This window comes from Cupressus sempervirens, chromosome 4 (genome assembly GCF_028749045.1).
Source record: "Cupressus sempervirens isolate cs-2001-9-10 chromosome 4, ASM2874904v1, whole genome shotgun sequence".
Lineage (NCBI taxonomy): Eukaryota > Viridiplantae > Streptophyta > Pinopsida > Cupressales > Cupressaceae > Cupressus > Cupressus sempervirens.
Genome location: NC_143121.1, coordinates 735,021,174 through 735,045,783, shown reverse-complemented (window position 1 = coordinate 735,045,783; position 24,610 = coordinate 735,021,174). Strand labels below are relative to the sequence as shown.

The 24,610-nt window shown below is 33.2% G+C and overlaps 1 protein-coding gene across 2 annotated transcripts; it reads left to right on the top strand.

Annotated features, from left to right (window-relative positions):
- The first annotated feature begins 12,335 nt into the window (after positions 1–12,335).
- On the top strand, positions 12,336–17,714 carry LOC149563440 (transcription factor TT8-like). Of its 2 annotated transcripts, XM_089826699.1 has the most exons (8): positions 12,336–12,981; positions 13,084–13,350; positions 14,029–14,125; positions 14,248–14,262; positions 14,355–14,411; positions 14,662–15,411; positions 16,404–16,814; positions 17,142–17,714. In XM_089826699.1, exons 1-8 carry the CDS (start codon positions 12,854–12,856, stop codon positions 17,214–17,216), a joined length of 1,800 nt encoding a protein of 599 aa, XP_089682825.1. In that variant the 5' UTR covers positions 12,336–12,853; the 3' UTR covers positions 17,217–17,714. The 2 variants fall into 2 exon arrangements, with proteins under 2 accessions (XP_089682825.1, XP_089682826.1); XM_089826700.1 differs by lacking the exon at positions 14,248–14,262.
- The last annotated feature ends 6,896 nt before the right edge of the window (positions 17,715–24,610 follow it).

Sequence of the window (24,610 nt, the reverse complement as noted above, 5' to 3'; positions counted from 1 at the left end):
TGTTTTGTACATACCCAAATATTTTAAATATATAATTTGTATTTAGTTTTATCTTGTCACAAAATTGTTGTAAGTTGGATTGGCTCTTGGTCGGTTTGTCCTCTGTTAGGTTGCATTCCCTCTATATTTGTCTTGTTTTGATATTATTCAAATGTATACACTAAAACAATTTTACAAGGTTAAATCTTGGCATGAGCAAACAAGTTTCATTAAACACTCACAAATGTATCAAAAGTTAAAATGGAAGCAGGGAAATCATATTATAAAACTAACAATGACACATCTATTATTAGTTAAAAAACTCATTATAATCTATTGTGAATTGCACCTTTATTTCTCTACTTTTAATCTTTCCAATCTCTATAGCCACATTTTATTTATTAGCTTATTATGATCAATTTGTGGAGTATGATTCTTAGTTTTTGTACTAGTCACTCTTTATTCAATAAAGGTTTAACTTTGACTGGATCTAAAGTTATATTCTTCTTTGGAATATATTGAATGGTCTTTGATTTTCATGGATTAACAGTTAACAATGTTTGGTGGTTAGCTTTGTGGTGTTTTTGTTGAAATCGGGGCTCTTATTCTTATGGCAACTTTCCTCAGAGGTCAGATGGTTTCCCTTCACTAAAACTTCCAAAATATAACTATATGCTGAAGGTTTTGTAATTTTTGAATAATTTCTTAATAGGGTATGCCCCTTTATTTTTTTTATAATAAAGGACTTCAGTCCTGAGCTAGACTGGAGGTTTTCTTCTCTGTTCTTTCCTACCAGTGCCCGCCATAACGAAGATTCTTGTAAATATTGATTATTTCATTAATATAATATAAGGCTTAAGCCGTTTACCGATCAAGAAAATACAAATTGCTCTCTATAACTAAAAAATAATTTATTTTGATTTTTGTTTTTTTTTCCTTTATTATCTACATGTTATTTTACAAGCTTTTATATTTATCAATAAATTGAAAATATAATTATTATTATTTAATATCAATAAATAAAAATAATGAAATTATTATCATTACTTATAAGAACAATATAATAATAATAATTAATTTATTAATTAGAATATTTTTATATAATAATAATCATTTAATATCAATAAATAAAAATAATGAAATAATAATTATTAATTATAAGAACAATATTATTATTATTATTAATTTATTAATTAAAATATTTTTATATAATAATAAAAATAAAATACTATAAGACTCTAGGTTGAATTAAACTCTAATAAAACAAAAAGAAATTATCAACTTAATTAGGAAAATCTTAAATTTCTCAAAATACTTGGTTAGCAAGGACACATTAAAATATGAAGAGACATAATTTTAAAATAATTTCACATACACAAAAGTAGAAAAGGAGAAACTATAGTTAGTAGTTGCTACTATATAAGTAAGTACAATTTCGAATTAATACATTTGTTTCATGGTACACATATAACTAATAAAGTAGACTACTCTTTAGTAAAAAAAAGATTGTAAAAATTGTAGATACAAAATTTTGGCTTTATCTTTTATACAAACAAATTCTCCTGAGATGAGGTTTTGTCTAACATAGGTTGAAAATACTATTATAAAAAACAAGTGCCAAGAGTGGCTAGTCCTTGTCGTTAATGAATAGTTTTAAAAATTACATTGTAGTGAAAAAGTATATTTGTTCTTAAATGATCATATTGTTATTCTATTCTCAATATTAAATTAAATTATTTGAGAAGAAAATGATAGATATAAGAATTTAGTTAGCATATTAAAATATCAATGAATTATCTAAGTAAAATTACATAAGTACCAGTACACTTACTCAGTTTAATTTAAGAAATAAATAACAGGAATTGAAGCTATAATTGGGGTAGTAATGTCATTTAAATCTAAATTAATTGAAGAGATTAGAAACTTAAAGTAATGTAAATAAATTTCAATTAATTTTATAGTTGCATAATACAATTTCATTATTATTAATATCATTATGAGAGAGTAAAAATTATCTTGACTTAAAAAAAATTACCTTACATATATAATAAATTATTCCAAATTTATAAATATAATAACTATTTTGATTAATAATTTCTAAAATGGACTTTCATACATATAATAAGGCTTAGAGCATGTTGCGTCATTCATTGATTAAGATCAAACAATTCATATAGCATTGCAAATAAATCATCAAATACCAACACTGATGGTGAGTGATACTTTAATATACGACAATAAATCATTAAATAGTAATAGAAGAAAAGTATTGTAGAGTAGTCAACTTTTTTCTATATGTAAGGTTTATTTCCTAGTTTCTTTCATTCTCCTTTACATGTTGCATCCATTTAATCTTTGAAATCGTTTCTATTAAAATCTAGGTGAATAACAATAATGTCCAATTGCCTTTTCATAGAATGGTTCATATATTACCTAAGATCATTTGACAAATAAATATTGCCAGTTTTAAGCCTCTCACATTCAATGCACATCACTCACACCAATAAAATACTTGTACTAGATTTTAGTCTAGATTTGTGCAAACAGAGGCCATCAAAATTCATGGTGATGAGACGTGAATAAAATATTATTCTCAAATCAAAAAAGGAGAAGCGTCGAATCATACTCTGCAAAATACTTTAAAATTGAACATAACTAAAACTCTAAATTCAAAACAACCTGGTTGAAATTATTTGTGAACCTATCATTGATGAAGCGAACATCAGATACTCCTGAAGCCTTATAAACCACTATAATATTCAGAGCCTTTTCAATCGCTATTATATTACAATAATGATATAATTTAAATATCATAATAGAAAAATGGTACTAAGGCAGTCGAATTCCAAGGCAAGTAGCTATATTCAAAGTTGCAACTTCCACTCTGTAATAATTTAAATATTAAAGTTGCTCCATGTGAAAATTCCTATTGCAGTTATTGATTATTGATCTCCTATTATAAATGATTATTAAACTGTCGAAAAATAATTCACAACTAATATCGAAAAATAACACAACTACAACTTCACCAATAAGATACGGAAAGAAATTCATAACACAAAGAACAAAATATTTTCGAACAAATCGTCCTTGAAAAATCCCCTAAGGGAAAACTAGTTCTGAAAATCAGGAATTATATTAACTTCAACAAATCAACAGATACAAAATTCCTTGCCTCACCAGCAGAATTCAGACAACCTCCTAATTTCTCCTGCCGATATTCCCCACTACTATCCCCAATACTATCACTATGCCCTTGCTAACACTGCAATATTGTTTGCTATCACTACAAACTCATTTGCTAACATTGCAAATGCTTCTACAAACTCTTGTTCTCCAAATGCCTCCCTTGACCCCCTTTTATACTACCTAACCAAGATGTTTCTAGTTGCTTCTTGATTAAAACAACCTAACCAAGAAGTTTCTAGTTTCTTCTAGGAGTCAATTAATTAAAAATATTTGTCTTAACTCTAACCCATTAGTTAGTAAAACAGTTATTTGCTAATTAATCACATATGGACAAATAGTTATCCAAGCTGCCAAAACTAACACTCTCTCTTAGCAACGAAGTTGTTCTGCATGACACCTACCTTATCTCTAAAGAAGATGAATTTAGCCTTCCCCAATGCCTTAGTCAGAATGTCTACTACCTGCTCCTCTATAGGTATGTTTATAGCTGAACAACCCCCATTGTACACAATCTTTGATGAAGTGATATCTGATGTCTATATGTTTAGACCTGTCATGAAATACTGGATTCTCAAACAACTTGATGCAACTCTGATTATTGCAGTGTATCATAGTAGTCTCAACCTTATGACCAAACAAGGCTGCTAACAACTTTCGAAGCCATATAGGTTCACATGTCGCCATGGTAGTTGCTATGTATTTTGCTTCTGCTGAACTCAAAGCCACAAACTTTTGCTTCCTATTGAACCAAGATAGAACTCTTAATCCCAAACTGCAACAACACCCTAAAGTGCTCATTTTGTCTATTGCACTTCCTTCCCAATCTACATCAATATAGCTTATCAATATGATACCTTCACCTCAAACATGTTTGATCCCATACTCAACAGTACCACACAAGTAACACAATACATGCTTGGCTGCTATCCAATGCATTCTCTTTGGTTCAACCACGAATTGACTAAGCGAGTTTACTACAAATTATATCTGGCTTAGTGTTGACCAGATACATAAGCGAATCAATCAACTATCAATTGTCTGTATAAGGTGGGATCTAGATCCTTCTCCCTAGATGTATCTACATTCCTCCAATTTGTGATCATGGCTGTAGACATGGCTTTGCAATTCCCCCATCACGCATCTCTTCATGATTTCAATGCAATATTTCCCTCCTTTTGAGAGAACCCCTAGGCCATGAACCTTGCCTTGCATTTCTTGATGCTACCATTTGCATCATGCTTTATCTTATAGATCCAACATGATCCAACTACTGCTCTATCTATTGGTCTAGGAACTACCTCCCACACATCATTCTGCATAATTGAGTTATACTCCTCAACCATAGCATCCTACCATACTTGATGTTGTGCAGCCTCCTAATAGCTGGAAGGTTCACTATCTACCAATTGACTAACTAATGTAACATAGTCATTGAACTTGGTTGGTTGTCTCCACTCTCTAGTACTCTTTCTAGGAGCTCCCACAAACTCTTAAGTATCCCTTTATGTCTCTTGAACCTCATGGTTCTTGCTACCAACTGTAGAGGATGAACTATGAACCTCTAAGTCTTCTAGATGTATTGCTCCATGCTCTGAAACTTCACCACTTGAGCCTACACTTGTACTAGTAACTGTGCTTGTGCCTTGTTGCCCTTGACTAGGCCTTGGAGCTTATGTTAGCTGCTCACTTTAACCATCTGCTGGAAAATCTCTAGACCTTCTAAATTCCTTGTCCTCCATGAATTTAACATTACTTCTGACAATAATTCTTTTGGTCCTGGGGATTAAAATCCTATATTCCTTCGAGGTTTCATTGTACCCAACAAAGTGCCCTCTCTACAATCTGATCTAATTTGATACATGTATCACTTAGAATATGACAATATGCCAAACTCTGAAATATTCTGAAGTGACCAACATCTGGCTTCTTTCTTGTGAAAGCTTCCTCTAGTGTCATCTTCCCTAGTGTCTTGTGTGGAACCCTATTTTGAATATAGACTATTGTACTACACGCCTCTGCCTTTAAATAATGGGGCATATCCTAGTCATGTAGCATACCTCTTGCCGCCTCTAATATAGAATGGTTCTTCCTCTCAACAACTCCATTCTGCTATGGATTGTAAGGAGCAATCCACTCTCTCTCTCGATTCCTTCTCTGGTACAAAACTCCTAGAAGTTATTTCCTTTGTACTCACCTCCATTGTCTGATCGAAGAACCTTTATCTTCCTTCCTATCAAGTTCTCCACAAAAGCCTTGAACTCTTGGAACTAACTAAAAACCTCATCCTTGGTTTTCAAGAAGTATATCCAGGTCTTCCTAGAGAAATCACTGATAAAAGTAACATAGTACTCATATCCTCTAAGAGACTTTGTCGACATTGGTCCACAAACATTTGAATGTACTAGATCATGAACACCCTCAAATTTGATATCACTCCTTGGAAAATATGCTTTAGTAAAATTCCCCAACACACATCCCTTACATACATCATCATGCTTTATGCTCACCTTTGGAACACCTATCACAGTCTCACGAAGAAATTTGAGTGCTTCATGATGAATATGGCCCATCCTCCTATGCCATAGCTCTCCAAGATCTCTAGGATTACTACTGGTCATGACTGCCATAAGAGTATCAAACTGCAACCTATAAAGGTGACCACTTCTAACTCCAATAGTTATGGGTGATTTCCAATCCTTGTGCTTAATCAACATGTGTCCCTCTAAAGAGTACATTATACCCCTATCCCGAAGAACATATATAAAAATCAAATTTATACCTAAGCCTAGCACATGTGACACATCATGAAGTGGAATTATCTTTCTATTCTCCCTCTAAAACTAAACAGACCCTTTCCCAACTGGGTTGAGTTTGGGCAAGTAAATTTGGATATTGGTGTTCTCCTTATAACTGGAGAAGCACTCTCTAACTCATGTCATATGAAATGACACCCCACTATCTATATACCAAACACACTATGAGGTTGAGCTCACCATACAAGCTATAAGTGCAAACTCATCTTCCATTCTATTGGAGAGTTCTTTTGCACTTGTTGAAGCTGTCACTTGCTTCTTTGCCTTCTTCCTTTCTAGGCAATCACTAACATAGTGACCATACTCGTGACAACCAAAACACTTAACCTTAGAAAGGTCCTTCTTCTTCTACCATGTGAAAATTCCTATTAGGGCCACTGATTATTAATCTCCTATTGTAAACGATTATTAAATTGCCAAAAATAATTCACGACTAATATTAAAAAATAACATAACTACAACTTCACTAATAAAATACAGAAAGAAATTCACAACACAAAGAACATAATATTTTCAAACAAATCGTCCCTAGAAAATCCCCTAAGGGAAAACCAGTTCTACAAATGAGGAATTATATTAATTTCAATAAATCAAGAGATACAAAACTCCTTGCCTCTCATTGGAAAAATTCAAACAATCTCCTATTTTCTCCTACTGATATTCCCCACTGCTAACCCCAACGCTATCACTATGCCCTTGCTAACATTGCAAGACTATTTGCTATCACTGCAAACTCATTTGCTAACACTGCAAATGCTTCTACCAACTCTTGTTCTCAAAATGCCTCCCTTGACCCCCTTTTATACTACCTAACCAAGAGGTTTCTAGTTGCTTCTTGATTAAAAAAACCTAACCAAGAAGTTTCTAGTTGCTTCTTGATTAAAACAACCTAACCAATAGGTTACTAGTTGTTTCTAGGAGTCAATTAATTAACGTATATTTGTCTTAACTCTAACCCATTAGTTAGTAAAATAGTTATTTGCTAATTAATCACATAGGAACAAATGTTTGTCCAAGCTACCTAAACTAACACTCCATGTTACAGAAGGATTGATAGCAGATAAAAAACATTTTTAAAAAAAAATTCCAATCCATAAAAAATGGTCTAATAAGACATTCATTTGAGTTGATGAAATTAGAGATAAATTTAATTTAAAAATTATTTTTTTTAAAATTAGAGATTAACTTTTGTGTAAGGGCTCTCCTGGTATCTATTTATCAAATATGAATCCTCTGTTAAAACCATTATAGGAGATTGAATCATATATGATGTAATATGTTATGTTGTGAATGTCCTTTCTGACATTGAGAGCAGTTGATTTATCCATGTTTTAATACTTAGTGATTTGAGAACTACTACATTATCTCGACTCTTAAAACATTAAAATTTCACTAACGATGATATGAAGCATTTTCACCTGATGATAAGGGTGTTGATTTGATACCTTGATTAAGTTTTATGCTTCAGATAGTTCAATATTCATTAATTGGTGTTGTTATGATAATTAGGTGTATGTATGCCTAACGATGATTATTTTGGTACTTAATCTGAATTAATGAAAAAAAATTATGATATTTTGATTATGTGATTTTAGATGATTAAATGTGGGTAGAAATGAATTAAATAGTTGATTTTATGAAAGATTCATGTTCTAATTTATTTAACTATCTAGATAGGTTTTTAATATATATGCATGTGATTTCCTTGAGCTACTGAGGTGTGTAATAAGTGTGCAAGATATTTTTAGCCAAAAAATTTAATGGAGAAACGAAACTAAACCCTATGTACCATTTGTGGAAACTAGGGTTGAATCTAACAAAAGATGCAAACCCCGTCGTTCATATTTTATTTGTATCGTGAGATGTATGAAAGTATCATTTTGTAATCTTTAAGTGTTAATGTTTTGTAACAGTAATTTTCAGTGTCGCTTGACACTCATAAATTGTATATGCATTCCAACATGATAGTTAGGGTTAGCCGAGTAACCTAAATATCTAAGTTGGATTAGGTTGGTTACCTTTTTGCTATCAATTAGTAATCGAGATTAATTATCCTAATCAAGATTAGTGAGTAATCTGTATTTTGAAGGTTGTTAGTAAGTCCTAAAATTTTCAAGCTTTTGAAAGGTCCCTATTTAATCCTTAAGGCCTAAAATCATGAAATCTAAGTACCTAAGGGGTATGGGTATGGGTTGGGGGCATTTTCCACCCCCCAGCCCCTTTTGTTGACTTTTATAGTCACTCAAAAACTCCATTTTTGCCTTAGTGCAAAAATTGATTGTCCCATCATGAGTTGGATAACTTTAACTCCACTTTGAGGCCTACCTTATGTCTAGTTGAGTTAGAAGTCTCTAGGGCTTTAGGCAAGTGGGTAGGAGTTATTGTTTTTGGGGTAGGTGGTTGAGTTTTGGGGGGGACCTTTTTAGAGGCTTTTCTGAGAGGGTTTTGGGTTGTTACTCAATCTCTAGTTTTAGAGAGAAGCTTTGAAGATTGAAGGAAGGAAAGAACAGCTCATCTCAAACTTGTTCATGTTACCATAACCTTATTGTGGAGGTAGGAGTCCTTCATCCCTTTTATTCATGTTGTTCATGCTTGGTTCATACTTATGTTATTGTGTTTTTTCATTGGTATGCTTGTATGTATGTTGGGTATGTTTGGGAGGGATTGAAACATGTTTCTTGGATGTTTTCTTCATGTTTTTCTTGAATTTCGAAGGGATTTTGTGGGTTGTTTTGGCATTACTCACCCTTGGATACGGAAGAAGTGGCCATGTACGGGAGAAGGGCTTTAGTTGGACCCCAATAGTGTAGTCTCTTCTCGTGATGAGAAGAGGGAAAGAGGGTAGGGTGTTATGGGCCCCTACTTGTCATCACATACCATGTATTGAAATTTTGAATTTTAAAGAAATGAGAGAATGAAAATCCTTGTAGTATTGGTCTCGAAAGGGCACTTGTGGAAGAACAAAAGTTCTTGAAATTTTAGCCTCGAAAGGGCTATGTTGTGGTATTGTGACCGATGTCTCCTATTGGAAAAATCCACCTTCTCCCTAGTCTAGTTAAATGTTGAACCTATTGTGCAAACTGGGATGGGAATGCATGCTTGATTTGTTCTTTATGATATGTTTGATTTGTCTTCGAGTAAGTTTTCGTCTTCTCCATGATCACCATGATGTATTGAAGATATTCAAAAGGATCCCTTATTAAGGACCAAGAAGAGAATTCAAATTGTATTGTAATATTATGTAAAAGTGTATTTAAACTCTTGTTGAAGTGGCAAGGATGTCGAGTTTTCTTACTAGTTCTTTCTCGACAGAGCCTTGAACCAAGTTGAATAATAGAAGAAAAAAAAAAGGATTGAGTAATGTTCTTGCATTGAGCCTTTTAGTATTTCAGTTCTTTACATATGTTTTTTTGAAAATGGATAAAATGAAGTTTCACTCTTCCTACGACATTCGTATGTTTTGTAATCATATTCATTTGATTGAAGTTAATTAGATAACATAGTGATATATATATATATATATATATATATATATATATATATATATATATATATATATATATATATATATAATGTTATGCAAATTAAGTTTAAAATATGTTAAGTAAATTCGCATTTGATTTGTACTTAAATTTCATATTATAAATGAGCGTGAGGAAATTAAGTAATTCTATTTGAATACTTATGTATTACATTTAATCTGATTATCATCTTAAAAAAAAAATTGTTAGTGTGTTTATGCCCTATATTTTGGGCATGACATTTTGATTTGTTAGTTTATTTGATTATAAATAATAATAAGCATTCTAATGGGCAAAGATTCATTAATTAATAGGCACAAGTCAATATTTTTATAAATAAATTCTAAAAACAATCTTTTAGATGTGAATATATAAAATGGAAACTATACTTTGAATTATAAATATAGAGGATAGAAAATTTTGAATTAGAAATGTAAAAGATGCGTAGAAATATTTAGAAAGCGGGTGATAAAAGAATTTTTTTTTACTACAAAATATAAAAATCCAATAAGAGATTGAGATTTTTTCGACCATAAATTGTAAAATCCGAAGCCTATCGGCTTTAACAATAACACAATTGCTTAACATTCCACTCTAGACATATTCTAACAATAATGGAGTATAATTTGCATCATTGCTAGAATTTGTCTAGAGTAGAAAGATATGAATTTGAATCTTTGTCTCACATAAATGAAATTTGAGTCGCAACTATTTTATACTTGTATATACAGTTTTGCCTTGATATAAGGACCCATGATCTAAGATACGCCAAGGAATTATACAATATGTCATGTTGATGTGATCCTTTGATAATTATGATGCAATGGGTAATTGAGCTTCTTCACGATTTTGGTAAATGTGGACATGAAAAAATAAGTCTTGTACTTCTATACAACATCATAGTGTGCACTAATGAAGAAAATATTCTAATGTACAAATAAATATCTCCACCTTGAAGTTGACAAATAAAAACTAATTAGAAAGAGCCTACTCAAACCCTACCTTAAATTATAATTTAAAGTATTTAGATTCATGTCCACAAACTTAAGCTAAATTCATTTTTGTAAATGAATTTATAATAAACAAATGTTAAAATTAATTAAAAAGTAACATCTTGTAATAATTTTCTAAAAAAGTCTTAATTATAATATTGAAAACAACCTAAAATTAATGAAACTCAAGAAAAAAATATATAAAAGATATAATATTTACCATTATTATATATTTGTTCAACTTAAATTAATACTAAATCTTTGTGAATGGAGAATCCCTTTAATTCCACATCTCCTAAATAATTGATGAACACCTCAATAAGAATATTTAAATGAATACGAGAAATTGAGTTCTCTTTTATATTAGATTTGGAAGGTTGAACTAAGCCCATCTCCACAACTTAAAAAAGAAATTCTCCTCAATATAATCTAAAATAAATCCTCTTCCCGTACAATAATTATTAAGAATATTGAATAAACACACTCAATCCCTCTCACGTGGACATTCTTTTTTTCTTGTCAATTTATAAATACATCCAACATAAATAATGCAATTACTATAATTCAAAAACTCATTCCAAAAAAGGCACTTAATTCCAAACCCCTGACCAATTAAGATTTTCATCGATGTGAGATATCCACGTGGAAGATTTCCTTCCATTATCATATATCTGTGCGCCATTTAAATAATAAAGGTATTAATCTATTTTTTAATTAAATTATTTATTAAATTTCTACAAGTAGGCTGATTTCAAATCTTCATGATTGTTAATAGGTATTTGATCTGGGGTAAAATTCTGATATAATAAGGATAGGGTAAGATTACTTTGGTGAAATCAAAGATCTTTCAGTCTCAACTTTAAGCAAAGAAATTTTAGACTAACATGGCTTGATGGGTTCAAATGGTGAGAGTGGCTTGTGCAGAGTTGCTCTGCACCCATGAGGGAGTAGTCTCACCCTAAGCTTGTACCGGCTGCTGGTCATCGCTTGGCTTAGGTCGCCGGGACACCCCATGTTAAAGAAAATGATATAATAATCATTGTATGTGCTAATGGGTCCCTGAGACACAATAAGGGATGAGATAGGAGGACCACTTTGAAAACATGGAAAACCACTCCCTTATTAACTTTAATTGAAGAGATTTCACACTAACAAAGACTTTATTCATATTGACTAACAAAAATGTTTTTTGAATGATATAAATAAATAATTTCTATGACCGCCGTCCCTTATTATTTAGATGAAATGGAAAACCTCTCAATCCTTGACTTTTAACCAGAGAGTATTCAGACTAACAAGAAATTACTCACACCAAATAACAAAATGGTCTATCTCTGTATGAGTGCTAATGAATCTTTGGTCTGTAAGTCAAGTTGGATGATATTGAATGAAACAACTCTTTAATCTGTAGTGATTATCTCTGCCTGCAACTCTTAATCCCGAAGAAGAGAGAGATCTCGTACTAACTAGAGATGTCATATCGAATGACAGATTCAAACTAACTAGAGTTTAATCATATTGAATGACAAATCAATGAATGACAGATTCAAACTAACTAGAGTAGAGTTTAGACATATCTAATGACAAATTAACGAAAAGAAATCATGTCCTACTTATGAAAAGATATCAGCCAAAAAAGATGTTACTCATATCCAATAAGAAAGGATCCTGTGAATAAAATAAAATCCTTTCAAAACAAATGACTCTGACAAATTAATTCATGTTACCAAAAGTAGCAGTTTTTTCAGTAAAAGAAATTACACTATTTCTCATTTGTCTTTTCCTCGTGAGATCTTCTCTCTCCCCCACAAATGAGATACACAGCCACCATTTGCTAGGACTTGAACTGCTCCCATTAACTTGGGTCCCAGGGCAACATTTTCGTAAACTACATTGAGTTCATCCGGCCCCATTTCACGGTGTGTTAGATGTACAGATTCCACATGCAGAATAGTCTAATAATTATCAGTGACTTTGTCGGAGGAGCAAGTAAATTCTGGGTATGATATTGATGCTGGCCTGACAATTTTTGTTTTTTTAATTGAAGAGTGGTGAATCGACCTAATATCATCCCTCCCAAAAGTCCAAGCACTCGGGGTTCAAATGTATTGGAAAGAGTAACAATGAACACTACCTACCTAGGTGCAAAGCACAACGATCCGTCTAGATCCAACGTGCAAATACAAGGAGAGAACAGTTAATCTTGATCAGAACGTACTGAAACCATTAAATCGGGAGCCATTAAAACATACTGAAACCATTAGAATACTCCAGTAGTTTGGTAGGGTTATATCAAATACCCAGATCTAAAATGTATTATAACCAAAGTTGGTGAAGCTAGCTGAGTCTACAAGGAGCCATGGCACCTGCAATTTATGTTAATGCTTCGGATCCTGCCTCCACCAACATAAGGGCTTTGCTTCAAGCCGCCGTGCAAAGCTTGCAATGGACTTATTCAATTTTTTGGCGTGTTTCTCATCAGAGAGGGTTTGTTTGTTGCTTCCCAGAATTTCAACTTCTTGGAAATCCAGGGTTGTGAAAATGTGTGATTTTTGGTTGTGAACTGAATTGTTTGCTATTGCTTTGCAGATTGCTGGTTTGGGGCGATGGGTTTTACAATGGGGATATAAAAACAAGGAAAACTGTTCAAGCGAAGGAGAATCTGGGGCAGGATGAGCTTTGTGTGGACAGAAGCCTTCAACTGCGAGACCTTTTTGAGTCCCTTTCCTGTGAAGGTGGCAATGATGTTCAACCTCTTAGGAGGCTTTCTGCCGTTGCTTTGTCCCCTGAAGATCTTACGGACACCGAGTGGTTTTATCTCGTCTCTATGTCCTTCGAGTTTGCAACTGGAAATGGGTATGAACTTTTCAATACTCTCAAATATTCCTAGGCTGTCGATTGGATGCACAATATCTTGTCATTCGGAATAACCCATTCCTTGTGTGTACTGTTTCGATCCATTCAAGCAATGCTTGGTGACCTTGAATGGTATTTACTTGGCATTCGTTCTATTAGGTGAAACAATCAAATTGAAACTAGTAATATAAACCGGGAGTGGATGACATTAATGGCTTATTTCACTAGTTTCAATCTCCTCTCATCTTCATCTTGCAATGAACTTCAAGTAGCCCTTCAAACTTGAAACTTCTTAGAATTTTGAGTTAATCGAGTGAACAGTTACTCAAAAGACTTGGCTAGATGGGACTATTGTGTATTGATTCTGGAACCCAATTTCTCACAGTTTAGAGAAAGCCTTATTTGGTCATTCTCTCTGAAATTCAAGTCAAGATCTAGCAAATCCACACACCACAGTTATACCAAGGATCAGAAGTATATGCTTAGCTCTCTCATCCTGATGATGGGTCATTGAGTATAATCTAAGATGTCGATGCTAATAAACTCACACACAATCTTACCCAGAAATGCAAATATAATATCATGGATTGTGGAAGTCTGTTATCATTAATCAGAAGTATAGTTTTGTCCTATGTTAAGGAGGCCATGAATATTTATTTGGACATTGGATTTCCACAGATTACCAGGCAGGGCTATGGCAAATGGGCATCCTATTTGGCTGTGTAAAGCCAATGAAGTGGAAAGCAAGGTTTTCTCCCGTGTGCTTCTTGCTAAGGTGATTTTCAAAGTACACACAGCTTTACCATTTCTTTCATTCTTGTTAAAGCAGATAGATTCATGCTAACATATTCTACATTGGCTCTTGGGCTTGATACGGAACTTAAAATCTTGAAACAGACTTCAGGCATACAGGTAAGCTCCAAACTCTATAATTAGTGAACATTTAGCACATAAAGAGAAGCTACAAGCAGATTTCATTTTCTAATGGGCATCACCTTTTGCAGACTGTACTATGTATTCCAGTCGCACATGGAGTGATTGAAGTAGGTGTAACAAAGCTGGTGAGTTGTTAATAGTAATAACCCAGCAAGTATTTTCCTAGAGGTTTTTATTCTAAAGTTTCCTATTAAGGCAAAATCGGGTTTTGAAAGGACCCCAAAACACTACAGAATCTCAAAAGATAGATATTCAAAGAAGCTCCACAAACAAAATGGCTGCTAAACAAGAAGTAAATGCACCAAAATAGAACTAGCCAAAACAAAAATTTTATCCTAAAGTTGGTATTGATGTATTTGATCATTTTGTTGACAGATAGCAGAGGATCCAAGTATTATAGAGCAACTTAAGAACATTTGGGTGGATGAGGAGGATCCAGATCCAGAACCAGAGATATCATCGCAGCACTCAACTTCAAGTCTGCAGAGTTCAGATGGCAGCGTTCAGTCACAAGAAGAATGCATACAGTACCCACACATTTCTGGCTTACAAAATGAGAATGAATCAATGCAAGCCATCAACTCCCCAAGCTGTTCGAACTATATTGCTTGGCCTTACTATAATCAAGAAGACATGGTCTACAACGGAGGAGGAAATGTATTCAATTCTTATAATAATACTCAGTTTCAGGCTAATGATCCCATGCTTGTTGGAATTGAGGAGAAGACCATGACCCACTCTCTGTCTCAACACAAGAACGAGATTACTGATGACAATAGTCCCTTTTTAAAAACAGTATCTTTTATACTGCAACAACAGCCGTTGCTCTTGAACTCCTGGCAGTTGGAGAGTTCCTACGCCCGTGCTTTTTCAAAGTGGGTCAACAGAGGGGTTGGCAGAGCCTCAGCTAGATCACAATCAATGTTAAAAAGTGTGCTGTTTAAGATCCCCAGGCTGCAATGCAAGGACGGAGACAAAGCCTGGCCTAAAACTAGTGAAGAAACCCAAAATGGTTCTAAGCTAGAAGAGCTCAATACAGGTCATGTTCTTGCTGAGCGCAAAAGGAGGGAAAAACTGAATGAGAAGTTCAAGATTCTTAGATCTATAGTTCCGTTTGTCACCAAGGTAATTTAATTAAACCTAATATTCTTTGACATTGAAATTATTACTACTAAAAAGTAAAATGCATACGGACTTTCAGTTAAAAATTGAACCACCCACCCCTTAGCTATGGGGAATGTAATCTGTTTTGATTCCATTGGACAACAGGATTGTTCTTCTAATATCCCTTCTCAAGCAGCATTCATTTGCATCTTGAGTCTTGGCAGGGATACATGAAAAAGCACACGAAGTAGTACTCTAATACAAGGCCTTTCATAATGCTCTTGCATTAACTTCGAGGGAATCATTTAAGAATTGAAGTATAAGGTCTTAACAAGCACTGCTAAGTAAAAGCAACACCCTGTACAAGAAAACCTCACAGTATCAGCGACATTAATACAAATAGTTATGATTTCAGTTTTTTCTAATTTTACTTAACAATTGAGAAAGGAAATGGAAAAGAACCCTATACCTACAAAATTCAAAGTAATTCTGAAAAACTCAATAAAGGATAATGACTGTAGTTTATATGAAGATTGTACTTTATATACCCTCCAGATTTCAGCTATGCCATATAGCATGGATATGATGTAACTATAGAAAAGTATATAGTTGTAGCGTATTTTTTTGCAATTCTGTATTTCATTAAGCCTTTTAGGTTTTCATGAGGTTCTCTGAACACTGTATTTCATTGAATTTCTTGTAAAGCTTCTGGATCTGACCCCATAAACATTTTTTTCATCATTGAATGCTCTGTTTCATGTTGTTAGATCTCTTTCCTAAACACTGCTTCAAGGTTAGATAATGTTGTACTTATATATCTTCTGGCTTCACATGTGTGTTAAATTGAAACCATTTCTTGTAACCATAGATGAGGTACACAGTAACCTCTTTTGTAAATTGCTTAAGAGAACATGCTTATATGATTTTCGTATGATGTGTCTCTATATCAAAGTTTTAAAACAATTTGTAGCTAAACGGCATGAATGATAATTTATATGTTTGTCCTGTAACAGACAGACAAGACATCGATCCTAGGAGATGCCATAGATTATATGAAGCATCTTCAACGGAGAGTGGTTGAGCTAGAATCTTGCAAGAAGAACCAGACAGAAAGTGAATGTACTGGGCCTTCTATCAGAGGTGAGAAGTTCAAGGATAAAGGTTATGAAAGACCGGATAAGAGGAAGTTCCGCATTGTAGAAGAGCCTTCTTCATCAACAATTATTAGAGCAGTTGATGCATTTCAAGAAGATATTGAAGTATCTATCATTGACGAGGAGGGTTTGATTGAGCTGAAATGTGCCTGGAAGGAGGGGAAATTGCTTCAAATTATGCAGACTCTCACTAATTTCTGTGTAGAAACTTATGAGCTCCAGTCTTCAAGGGTTCAGACCGACTTCCTTGTAGCAACCATAAAAGCAAAGGTATTCTCAAAACCCTAAAAACTAAACCACAAGCACTTTAGCCCCAAATAAAACTAATCTGCTGGCTGTTTACGTTTTGTTCTATTAAAACAGAAATCACATATGTTTTTTGAAATTGAAATTCCCTAAAGGGGCTCAATTACCTGTTTTGTACACTCTAAGCTCTCTAAATGAATCTGTATACACCTTACATTGTCTTGTTCTTTGAAACCCTTTAGTAAATGCTGAATTAGCACAGAACTCGTGCCCTAAATTCACCATTCAATTCAAAAGCCCTAAAGTTGCATTCCATAATTAAAAGCTGACATTGAATTTACAATTGTTCAGGTGAGGAGAACGCAAAGTGGGGAGAAAGTAACAATTGTCGAACTAAAAAAGGCCCTTCAGCAAGTTGTGCAATGAAATGGGCTAGACAATTCTGTCAATTAACAAACTGCAGGCTCTTCAGTATGGTCTATGACGACCACAATCAGGAACGCTCATGATAGCATACACTTTAGATGTGACTCTTCTTTATTAACTACCTAGTCATCTGAAGACAGTTTCTACAGTCGGTAAATCCTTTAATGTTGCAGAGTTTTCAGTATGTAATGCCTTGCCCGCCATTGTTGATGAAAGCTCACTCAGGAGAAATTAAATGAAGAGTATACCTAGATACTAATCTGAAAAAGCCTTAAAAGTTTTCTCCAAATTCCATTACTGATATGGACTGTGAAAATCAAATCCTACCAATCTATACATTTTCCATTGACATTTCTGTCCAATCGGGAAGGCCGACCTTTTAGCTTTCTCTTGTACTCACGGAAAGCTAGAGACCTTAAAGAAAGGTTTTACACACTGGAAATTTGAAGAAAAAACAGAAGAAATGTAATGGTAGAAAGGTGCACTCAATTGGGTTTCTTTGCGTTTTCTGAAAGGGCAATTGAATATGTTTGTTGCTCCAAAATCAAATGTTTTCATATACATCATGTTACTCCTTACAGAAGTACTCTTGACAGATTTTTAATGCTATTTTGCCAATTGAAAACCCTAAAAGTGGCAAAACCCATAACGCTTATGATATGCATACCAGGACAATATTCCTTTCTCCTTCAATTCTGTTCATGAATGAAAATTAGAAGGCCTACCTGACAAAATTCACCATTCCATTGAGTACTACTTCTGTCCTTACTTTTGTCCTAAACATTCCTTCCCCTGTAGCCCAGTTTTGCATTCCTGCTAATTTTGAAAAATTCTTTCGATTTTCGCATAAAACATGACTGCCGATGTAATTATCTTTCATCTCGCAGCCCTAATAACCAGGGAAAAACTTTACCGGTAGGGGTAAACGTTTCATTGTCTTACGATGCTTAAGATGCGGGTCACATCCCAAGATTTGGCTTGTGTGGCAAAACAAAATTCCTCTCCCATCTCGATGGAGGAAGAGCAAACTCATGTTTCAATTACCGTTCTTCATTAACGTAGTTTATTTTTTATTTTTTATTAAGAAAATGGTTTAGGGAAGGGTCGAACGTGATGTGCCATCTTAATTTTTAAAAACAGGCTCATTCTCATACTGTTTGTGCACTCAATTTTCTAATTATTCATTTTTAAGAAGTCAAAAAAAGAATGGTAACTAAAAACTTATTAATAAAATTTTCTATAATTAAAAGTCATTAAAAAAAAAAGTCTATTAAGTTTCAAATATATTAGTAGTGGATCATTTTTTAACTTTTTTGGTTCATAATTGGTCCTATTTGTGCACCACTACTAGAACATTCATGTACGATGACTGAAAGAAACCATTCATAAATACTAACAATTTTGAGCATACAATTACTAAGGCATCTTTTAGTAGGTATCAAGCAACACTTTGAAATGAACGCTTTTTTGCTCTTTGACACTTAGAAAATTATACAAGGAGCTTCACTAATAGTTGGAAGCTGAAAAAAAAAAGTCGAGATTTGATGAATAGTTTAGGTTCTATAGGTGCATGAAGTTAGGTGTATTAGACATTAATACGTTTTCCATAGTAGTAATATCAATTGTATAAGTTTGTTAGTACCAATAGAAAATCAAGGGCATTTGCTCATAGGCATTGGATCAATTCTACAATTAATTTTGTCGTCAAAGCAAATGGGTGATCAAGCAATAGGAAATATCTAAGCTATTGGTCAGTCCCAAGACACTTTGAAATGACCATTTTGTGACTCTTGCATCATATCTAGAAGTCATAATGATAGTTATAATTAGATAAGTCACATATGAAGACAACCAAAAATAATTGGCAAAATCCTACATATGATTTGGAAGCTTAGAGTTTATTCCAAATTTCAGGCGCTCAAAACTCATAAATCTTTTGACCCAAAAAAAAAAAAAAAACACAAACCAAACAAATGCCACTTTCAACTTTGACAAATAAAGGGTTGGGCAACAACAATGACATGATAGTTGCGTAGCACAACAACTGATATAGAAATTTTTATAAAGCAAAACAAACAAATGCCACTTTCAACTTTGACAAATAAAGGGTTGGGCGATGACAATAACATCACTGTTGCATGAGACAACAAGTGATAAAGAAATTTTTATAAAAAAAAACAAAACAAATGCCACTTTCAACTTTGACAAATAAAGGGTTGGGCAATGACAACGACATAATAGTTGCATAGCACAACTAGCGATAAAGAAATTTTTATAAAACAAAATATGTAGTCAAAACCAATAATGCATTCGATGTGTTAAGGAAAGAAAAAAGCTACCATTACAAATCATGGTAGTAACTTCAAAGGGTTTTCGCTTGTTATAGGCTTTGATGAGTCAAAGAATAATCTCAATGTCAACGATTGACTACTGATCAGACATAGTCAAAAGCCTAATTGGAATCCATGGGCTCTACAATCATCATGTGAAATCCCTTCTTTTCCCTTATGTGCAAATGCTCTCTCTTGGGTCTTCATTCACTAAAGGATCTTAGCCCAAAACACTTGAAGCATTATGTTTACAAGCCAATAGCTTTTGCATTCTTCAATTGGCTAGGAAAAAAGATTAAATGACCAAGTAAGTACAACAAACCAAAGGCAAATTTGTTTATGTTGAATGTAGAAACAAGACCCTTAAGAAAAAGTTATTATCATATCCTTTCATGTTATATAGAGGTTTTCTATTAAATGGTTTCCAAACCTTAAAGATTGAAACCCTACATATATGTTGTTGGACGATGACTGAAACCATTCATAAATACTAACAATTTTGAGCATACAATTACTAAAGCATCTTTTAGTAGGTATCAAGCAACACTTTGAAATGAACACTTTTTTGCTCTTTGACACTTAGAAAATTATACAAGGAGCTTCACTAATAGTTGGAAGCTGAAAAAAAAAGTTGAGATTTGATGAATAGTTTAGGTTCTATAGGTGCATGAAGTTAGGTGTATTAGACATTAATACGTTTTCCATAGTAGTAATATCAATTGTATAAGTTTGTTAGTACCAGTAGAAAATCAAGGGCATTTGCTCATAGGCATTGGATCAATTCTACAATTAATTTTGTCGTCAAAGCAAATGAGTGATCAAGCAATAGGAAATATCTAAGCTATTGGTCAGTCCCAAGACACTTTGAAATGACCATTTTGTGACTCTTGCATCATATCTAGAAGTCATAATGATAGTTATAATTAGATAAGTCACATATGAAGACAACCAAAAATAATTGGCAAAATCCTACATATGATTTGGAAGCTTAGAGTTTATTCCAAATTTCAGGCGCTCAAAACTCATAACTCTTTTGACCCCAAAAAAAAAAAAAAACAACATAAAACAAACAAATGCCACTTTCAACTTTGACAAATAAAGGGTTGGGCAATGACAACGACATGATAGTTGCGTAGCACAACAACTGATATAGAAATTTTTATAAAGCAAAACAAACAAATGCCACTTTCGACTTTGACAAATAAAGGGTTGGGCGATGATAATGACATGACTGTTGCATAAGACAACAAGTGATAAAGAAATTTTTATTAAAAAAAACAAAACAAATGCCACTTTCAACTTTGACAAATAAAGGGTTGGGCAATGACAACGACATAATAGTTGCATAGCACAACTAGCGATAAAGAAATTTTTATAAAACAAAATATGTAGTCAAAACCAATAATGCATTTGATGTGTTAAGGAAAGAAAAAAGCTACCATTACAAATCACGGTAGTAACTTCAAAGGGTTTTCGCTTGTTATAGGCTTTGATGAGTCAAAGAATAATCTCAATGTCAACGATTGACTATTGATCAGACATAGTCAAAAGCCTAATTGGAATCCATGGGCTCTACAATCATCATGTGAAATCCCTTCTTTTCCCTTATGCGCAAATGCTCTCTCTCTTGGGTCTTCATTCACAAAAGGATCTTAGCCCAAAACACTTGAAGCATTATGTTTACAAGCCAATAGCTTTTGCATTCTTCAATTGGCTAGGAAAAAAGATTAAATGACCAAGTAAGTACAACAAACCAAAGGCAAATTTGTTTATGTTGAATGTAGAAACAAAACCCTTAAGAAAAAGTTATTATCATATCCTTTCATGTTATATAGAGGTTTTCTATTAAATGGTTTCCAAACTTTAAAGATTGAAACCCTACATATATGTTGTTGGACGATGACTGAAACCATTCATAAATACTAACAATTTTGAGCATACAATTACTAAAGCATCTTTTAGTAGGTATCAAGCAACACTTTGAAATGAACACTTTTTTGCTCTTTGACACTTAGAAAATTATACAAGGAGCTTCACTAATAGTTGGAAGCTGAAAAAAAAAGTTGAGATTTGATGAATAGTTTAGGTTCTATAGGTGCATGAAGTTAGGTGTATTAGACATTAATACGTTTTCCATAGTAGTAATATCAATTGTATAAGTTTGTTAGTACCAGTAGAAAATTAAGGGCATTTGCTCATAGGCATTGGATCAATTCTACAATTAATTTTGTCGTCAAAGCAAATGAGTGATCAAGCAATAGGAAATATCTAAGCTATTGGTCAGTCCCAAGACACTTTGAAATGACCATTTTGTGACTCTTGCATCATATCTAGAAGTCATAATGATAGTTATAATTAGATAAGTCACATATGAAGACAACCAAAAATAATTGGCAAAATCCTACATATGATTTGGAAGCTTAGAGTTTATTCCAAATTTCAGGCGCTCAAAACTCATAACTCTTTTGACCCCCAAAAAAAAAAAAACAACACAAAACAAACAAATGCCACTTTCAACTTTGACAAATAAAGGGTTGGGCAATGACAATGACATGATAGTTGCGTAGCACAACAACTAATATAGAAATTTTTATAAAGCAAAACAAACAAATGCCACTTTCAACTTTGACAAATAAAGGGTTGGGCGATGATAATGACATGACTGTTGCATAAGACAACAAGTGATAAAGAAATTTTTATAAAAAAAAACAAAACAAATGCCACTTTCAACTTTGACAAATAAAGGGTTGGGCGATGACAATGACATAATAGTTGCATAGCACAACTAGCGATAAAGAAATTTTTATAAAACAAAATATGTAGTCAAAACCAATAATGCATTCGATGTGTTAAGGAAAGAAAAAAGCTACCATTACAAATCACGGTAGTAACTTCAAAGGGTTTTCGCTTATTATAGGCTTTGATGAGTCAAAGAATAATCTCAATGTCAACAATTGACTACTGATCAGACATAGTCAAAAGCCTAATTGGAATCCATGGGCTCTACAATCATCATGTGAAATCCCTTCTTTTCCCTTATGCGCAAATGCTCTCTCTCTTGGGTCTTCATTCACAAAAGGATCTCAGCCCAAAACACTTGAAGCATTATGTTTACAAGCCAATAGCTTTTGCATTCTTGAATTGGCTAGGAAAAAATATTAAATGACCAAGTAAGTACAACAAACCAAAGGCAAATTTGTTTATGTTGAATGTAGAAACAAAACCCTTAAGAAAAAGTTATTATCATATCCTTTCATGTTATATAGAGATTTTCTATTAAATGGTTTCCAAACCTTAAAGATTGAAACCCTACATATATGTTGTTGGACGATGACTGAAACCATTCATAAATACTAACAATTTTGAGCATACAATTACTAAAGCATCTTTTAGTAGGTATCAAGCAACACTTTGAAATGAACACTTTTTTGCTCTTTGACACTTAGAAAATTATACAAGGAGCTTCACTAATAGTTGGAAGCTGAAAAAAAAAGTTGAGATTTGATGAATAGTTTAGGTTCTATAGGTGCATGAAGTTAGGTGTATTAGACATTAATACGTTTTCCATAGTAGTAATATCAATTGTATAAGTTTGTTAGTACTAGTAGAAAATCAAGGGCATTTGCTCATAGGCATTGGATCAATTATACAATTAATTTTGTCGTCAAAGCAAATGAGTGATCAAGCAATAGGAAATATCTAAGCTATTGGTCAATCCCAAGACACTTTGAAATGACCATTTTGTGACTCTTGCATCATATCTAGAAGTCATAATGATAGTTATAATTAGATAAGTCACATATGAAGACAACCAAAAATAATTGGCAAAATCCTACATATGATTTGGAAGCTTATAGTTTATTCCAAATTTCAGGCGCTCAAAACTCATAACTCTTTTGACCCCAAAAAAAAAGAAAACACAAAACAAACAAATGCCACTTTCAACTTTGACAAATAAAGGGTTGGGCAATGACAATGACATGATAGTTGCGTAGCACAACAACTGATATAGAAATTTTTATAAAGCAAAACAAACAAATGCCACTTTCGACTTTGACAAATAAAGGGTTGGGCGATGATAATGACATGACTGTTGCATAAGACAACAAGTGATAAAGAAATTTTTATAAAAAAAAATAAAACAAATGCCACTTTCAACTTTGACAAATAAAGGGTTGGGCGATGACAACGACATAATAGATGCATAGCACAACTAGCGATAAAGAAATTTTTATAAAACAAAATATGTAGTCAAAACCAATAATGCATTCGATGTGTTAAGGAAAGAAAAAAGCTACCATTACAAATCACGGTAGTAACTTCAAAGGGTTTTCGCTTGTTATAGGCTTTGATGAGTCAAAGAATAATCTCAATGTCAACGATTGACTACTGATCAGACATAGTCAAAAGCCTAATTGGAATCCATGGGCTCTACAATCATCATGTGAAATCCCTTCTTTTCCCTTATGCGCAAATGCTCTCTCTCTTGGGTCTTCATTCACAAAAGGATCTTAGCCCAAAACACTTGAAGCATTATGTTTACAAGCCAATAGCTTTTGCATTCTTGAATTGGCTAGGAAAAAAGATTAAATGACCAAGTAAGTACAACAAACCAAAGGCAAATTTGTTTATGTTGAATGTAGAAACAAAACCCTTAAGAAAAAGTTATTATCATATCCTTTCATGTTATATAGAGGTTTTCTATTAAATGGTTTCCAAACCTTAAAGATTGAAACCCTACATATATGTTGTTGGACGATGACTGAAACCATTCATAAATACTAACAATTTTGAGCATACAATTACTAAAGCATCTTTTAGTAGGTATCAAGCAACACTCTGAAATGAACACTTTTTTGCTCTTTGACACTTAGAAAATTATACAAGGAGCTTCACTAATAGTTGGAAGCTGAAAAAAAAAGTTGAGATTTGATGAATAGTTTAGGTTCTATAGGTGCATGAAGTTAGGTGTATTAGACATTAATACGTTTTCCATAGTAGTAATATCAATTGTATAAGTTTGTTAGTACCAGTAGAAAATCAAGGGCATTTGCTCATAGACAT

Coding starts and splice junctions, on each gene's coding strand:
- LOC149563440 (XM_089826699.1), top strand. CDS start 12,854: ATGGCACCTGCAATTTATGTTAATGCTTCGGATCCTGCCTCCACCAAC. Junction 12,982..13,083: donor CGTGTTTCTCATCAGAGAGG/GTTTGTTTGTTG, acceptor ATTGCTTTGCAG/ATTGCTGGTTTGGGGCGATG. Junction 15,412..16,403: donor TAGTTCCGTTTGTCACCAAG/GTAATTTAATTA, acceptor GTCCTGTAACAG/ACAGACAAGACATCGATCCT.